The sequence below is a fragment of the Morone saxatilis genome, unplaced genomic scaffold, assembly GCF_004916995.1.
Source record: "Morone saxatilis isolate NCDOM2014 unplaced genomic scaffold, NCSU_SB_2.0 Contig14, whole genome shotgun sequence".
Classification (NCBI taxonomy): Eukaryota; Metazoa; Chordata; class Actinopteri; family Moronidae; genus Morone; species Morone saxatilis.
Window position 1 is genome coordinate 17,478,005 of NW_023339696.1, and position 5,246 is coordinate 17,483,250.

A 5,246-nucleotide genomic window follows, 5' to 3' on the forward strand; every position below is an offset into this window, starting at 1 on the left:
ATTCCTGCATTTGTCCAAGAATCGCCGACTACAGTGGCGGCTAAGATCCAAAGTACAGCAGGTACAAGCACAACGCCAACTGAGGATATCAGCAATGTATCATATTCTGATTATCTGACGTAGGAGGTTTAACAGGTTTTTTACAAATCATCGATTTGTTTATCTTAAGAAATGCATTCCCCATAAAGGTTTTGAAAATATTTTAGCTCATACATGGTTTACATCCATTCACGTTTCTTTGCTGTCCATCAGCAGAATAGTGTACAACCAAGTGTGCAGAATACTAACAAAAAGGTTCTACAGGGTACCTTTAAATGTAACATTAAATTGTAACTGTAAAATTAGCTCAGTTTATTCCCGCCTGGTCCGTCACAAAAGCAGATATTTTGACTCAAGTCAAAAAATAGTGGGGTTACAAAAATGTAATGTCGACATAGGGCACCATATTATACACCCAGTAACATGTTTTTGTCATTGAAAATGTTACATTCTGACGTTCTTTATTTTCAGTGTGAGGGAAGATTTCAGATATGTAAGAAATTATACTATTGTTATGTTTTTCCAGGTGACGTCCTGCGATGATACAGTAGCCTGTCCAGATGGCACCACATGCTGGTAAAACACAAGAAGGCGGCTTCGCTTGCTGTCCTCTACCAGAGGTACAACTTTGGCTGCCATTTTGTAGACATTCCTTAACTTTGTTAAAAGCGTCCAAATGCATTCATGTTTTTTTTTTCTTTGCTCATATCATTCCCAGGCTGTTTGCTGTGGAAGATTTCATTCACTGCTGCCCACACTGGTAAGAAAATGTAATCTGGCTGCACATGACCTCGCTGATTAGCGGACACACACTCTGTGCGTGGGTCAAGAGATAACGCCCACAATCCCCAGGCTGGGCACACAGGGGTGAATGTTTCATGTGACTCCACCGCGAGTTGTCCTGATGGCACCACCCTGGCTGCAAGACCACAGAAGGAAGCTGGGGCCCTTGCTGTTCCTCTACTAAGGTTAACACCCAGAGCAACATGCATCACTGTACTTAAAACAGCTTTAAAGCTAGTATTCAGACTGCACTTCCCAAATCACTTGCGATATTGTTGGTTAACACAAGCAAGCAACAATTTGAAGCTTTTCACGTGTCCTCTAAATAAGGCGGTGCTAACAAGTGGCTAATTGAGACTAAAGAGGTTGTCGGTGACATTAAGTTTACCAAAGGGGGTTGCTTAGCTTAGATACAAAACAGGATTTTTTGGTTGTTGTTGTACACATTAAACATAAAAATATAACATTTTAATTACTGATCTTAAGAAATGCTGGGAGGTGAATTTTGTTACCTTTGGCAGAGCCAGGCTAGCTGTTTCCAGTCTTTGTGCTAAGCTAAACTAACAGCTGCTGACTGTAGCCTTGTATTTACCATACAGACTATTCCTCATAGTTATGTAGTGTTTGTGACTGAAAATATTCTTGCCATTTTGCTCAAAAGGCGGTCTGTTGTGACGACCACGAGCACTGCTGCCCTACTGGCACCACCTGTGACTTGACCAGCCTCACCTGTAACGATGGCTCTGTCTCAACGCCCATGCTTCAGAAGATTCCTGCATTTGTCCAAGAATCGACCACTACAGTGGCGGCTACGACAGCTACAACTATAACGCAAACTGAGGAGGACGAGGTGATGACGGATGAGGAGGAAGACGATTATGAGGACATGGAGGGCAGGGTTCATTGCGATGCCCGCACCAGCTGCCCTCAGTCCTCCACCTGCTGCTTCATGACCTCGATTCAGAAGTGGGGCTGTTGCCCGCTGCCAAAGGTGAGCGCTGCTTCTTCACCACATCACTGACCTCCAGTGAAAATAAAAGCTGCAATAGAGTCCTAAAACCTGGTAATGAGTTAGAAACTTTGCACTTCATGTTCCCTTGCCTCAAAGTCAGTGGGTTTTTTTTTTTGTTAGATGCCTGAAATAATATATATATGTGGTTAATACAAGCTCAAGAGTCAGTAAATACCCCACCCGTAAATGCTTTCACGTTTCTTAAAAAAGGCAGTTGCTAACAAGTGACTACAGAGGCTGTCGGTGACATTAAACATCAGCATGTTGAACACAGAAACGTATCTACTCACTAGTCCGCCTTTACAGCCTTGTTGTGTTTATACTCATGCAAACTATTCAAACTCTAATCCTTCCAACTTGTAGATTTTGATTGCAGGATTTAACTAGAAGTTGGAAGTGGTGGTGACCTTAAAGTCATGTGACTATCGTATAGTTAATTTATAGCCCAAGATTGGCGTTTTACTTCTGGCAATTGCAGGATTTTACTGCTTCATGGTATAGAATAACCACCATATATGACTACAACTGATCATTTATAAGAGGTATATAAATACTGAATAAATGCTTTAGAGCACACTGTAACGTAGTTGTAAGAATATAAGCATATAAGGCCATTACAACATCCACTTTCCATTTATCCAATGTTCATATACTGCTTATAAATGCTAAATAGGGGGGGGGTTCAAGTAAAGCCTAACCTGAATAATTTTTTTCTTTTTTATGGGGAGGAAACACCCCACCCACGCCACAAACACAGTTTGGGACGGTACTGTAAATCACTAAATGGCATCACTTTCTCAAACCCCGAGACATATATAACTTTAAATTATTATCATTATTATTGGTGATATACGTCCTCTTCTGCATCCTTACAATCACTAGTGCAATTCCCTCAGGCTTTTTTAAAATGATACAAGTTAAACTTTTACTTGTAGAATATTACTGCATGATCAGTTTTTTCCACTATTATAAGCCTATTCTCTTGAAAGAAGAACTGGAAAACAGGATCGACGAAGTGAAAGGAGCATTTCCTCTTTCACTTCTCCCCAGGCTGTGTGCTGTGCTGATGGGAACCACTGCTGTCCAACCAACTATAAGTGTAACGAGAGCAAGACCTCGTGCATCAAAGGAGAAGTGGTGATTCCGTGGTACACCAAGCTTCCAGCCACCATCAGCATCCAGGCTGATCCCAGCTCGGTACAGTGCGACGCTCGGACTCAATGCCCTGAACACACCACCTGCTGCCGGCTGGTCACGGGCCAGTGGGGCTGCTGCCCGCTGGAAAATGTGAGCACTGTGTGTGTGTGTGTGTGGAGAGATTACTGTGACGAGTGCAGCTACTTTGACATGAAAATATAAGACGTACTATCAGTATATTTTAGCTTTGTCAGGCTTTGCTTATGTAAAATAAGGGTTGTAATTTTCACTAACCTTGTTATACTGCTGTGTCTGCAGGCTGTGTGCTGCACAGATAAGGAGCACTGCTGTCCACAGGGTTACACCTGTAACGTCGCCTCTAACTCCTGTCAGAAGCTCATCATGCTGCAGCTGCAGACTGTCCCGCTAACACCGGTGTATCTGCCCGAGCACCAACCCCAGTTCAACCCCTTAAAGCTCAGAGACGTCCAGTGTGATGAGAAGACCAGCTGCGGAGATGGAGAGACCTGCTGCAAGATGTCCGCTACTACCTGGGGCTGCTGTCCAATGCCTAATGTATGATATACAGTAATATACATTTTGGGACTTATTTGCTTTCTTGCTGAGCGTTAGAGGAAAGGAGTAGTCAATGTTAATATATATAGATAAATCTTATACATCTTTAATGAAGGGTTTGTGTCTGTTTCTGACAGGCCTGTAGGCAGATTATGAGACAATGGCCATCTGGGCATTAAAATATTAAATTAGTCTAGAAAATATAAACATATTGTATAAATGTTTCTTGTCCTGGTTTAAAGGCAGCCTGAACTTATTTTAGCTGTTTATTCTGTGATGGAAAGTAAAACTGTATTTCTGTTTTACACTCCTTTATACTTCTACTACTCTGCTACATTTCAAAAGGGAACTTTTTAGTCCACTTTTCATTTGATAGCTTACTTTACAAATTCCGTTTTTACATACAAAGCGTGTCATCATCTTCTAAACTGTGATGCATTGTTACATGTTAAAATACTCACCTGCATATAAAGTAGTAGTAGTATTAGCTTCACCTCACCCAGCTGCAGCATCACTGTGTCATATATAATATGTGGTTGAAAGTAATTAGGTTAACTTGAAACTTTGAGTTACCTTGAGTACTTCCTGCTACTATATACTTTCACTCTATTACATTTCAGAGGGAAATTTGAATTACTCCACCACATTTATCTGAAAGCTATAGTTACTTGAACAGCTACAAGATTCAAGATTCAAGATTCAAGACGTTTATTGTCATATGAACAGTAAGAAACACAGTAGACATTACAACATTAAATGTTTATGTTCATAAAAATGTTCAGATATAATAGTCCAAGAATGTCACTCATAAGTACTTGTTCTTTTAATTAAGTCAAATTTTTAAAGGACATAATTTACTTGTAGTATGTTTATACAGTAATATGGCTACTTTTACAAAGAACTTTAATTTTGTGTTGATTCTGGCAACCCCTGTGGACAAAAGCGGTAGTGTTTCCACCTCCTTGTTTCATTGATTTCAAGGGAAATTTTGAGCTGGTGACGGGCATTAACAACCAATATTCTCGCTGATGGTCTGGTTTGTTTATGGAGGTCACATAAAGCACCTGATTGTTTCTTCCACCACCGGTTGAACGTTACCTTCCTTCCTCTGTCCTCTCCACAGGCGGTGTGCTGCAGCGACATGCTACACTGCTGTCCCACCGGCTACACCTGTACTGAAGGTGGAGACTGCACCCAGGACACCAGGCTTCGCTGGTACAACTGGCACATGTTCCTCGCCAACAAAAAGAGAGCTCTAATAGTGTGAAAACATCTCTCCGGCACTGTCATTTGTTTCTGCAAGCAATGCACTAATGGGAAATAATGTAAAGGGATTTTATGATGATTGTTAAATGCTTTGTTCTTACAGGACAGTAGTAAAAAGGTGAAGGGGACATTGTGAAATTGAATTGCACTTGGGGTTATGATGTTTTTCTGTGATCTTGGAGTTGCTAAAGACATGTATGTTGTATGTTTAAAAGTCAGATAGGTCCATGTTATTCCAAGCATGCAGTATACTACATGAAACTCTACTCCATCCATAACAAAAGTCAATTGAAACACTCCACAGGCAATATTATTTTATTCACTGTCAGTCAATCTGTTTCTGTATTTTCTGCTTCAGCTGCCTTGTCACAATTTGGGGCATAATTTAACACGCTATCATTCATATTCATATCATTTTGAATATGAATCAGTA

At 40.7% G+C, this 5,246-nt stretch overlaps 1 protein-coding gene across 1 annotated transcript in view; it reads left to right on the forward strand.

Annotated features, from left to right (window-relative positions):
• Positions 1–5,246, forward strand: part of grna (granulin a) — a gene marked incomplete at its 3' end in the record, with an annotated part of 11,731 nt that extends 6,485 nt beyond the window's left edge. Inside the window, 4 exon segments of the mRNA XM_035654581.1 lie at positions 1,484–1,813; positions 2,885–3,121; positions 3,290–3,547; positions 4,671–5,246. Of these exon segments, the coding sequence (XP_035510474.1) occupies positions 1,484–1,813; positions 2,885–3,121; positions 3,290–3,547; positions 4,671–4,814 (969 nt within the window).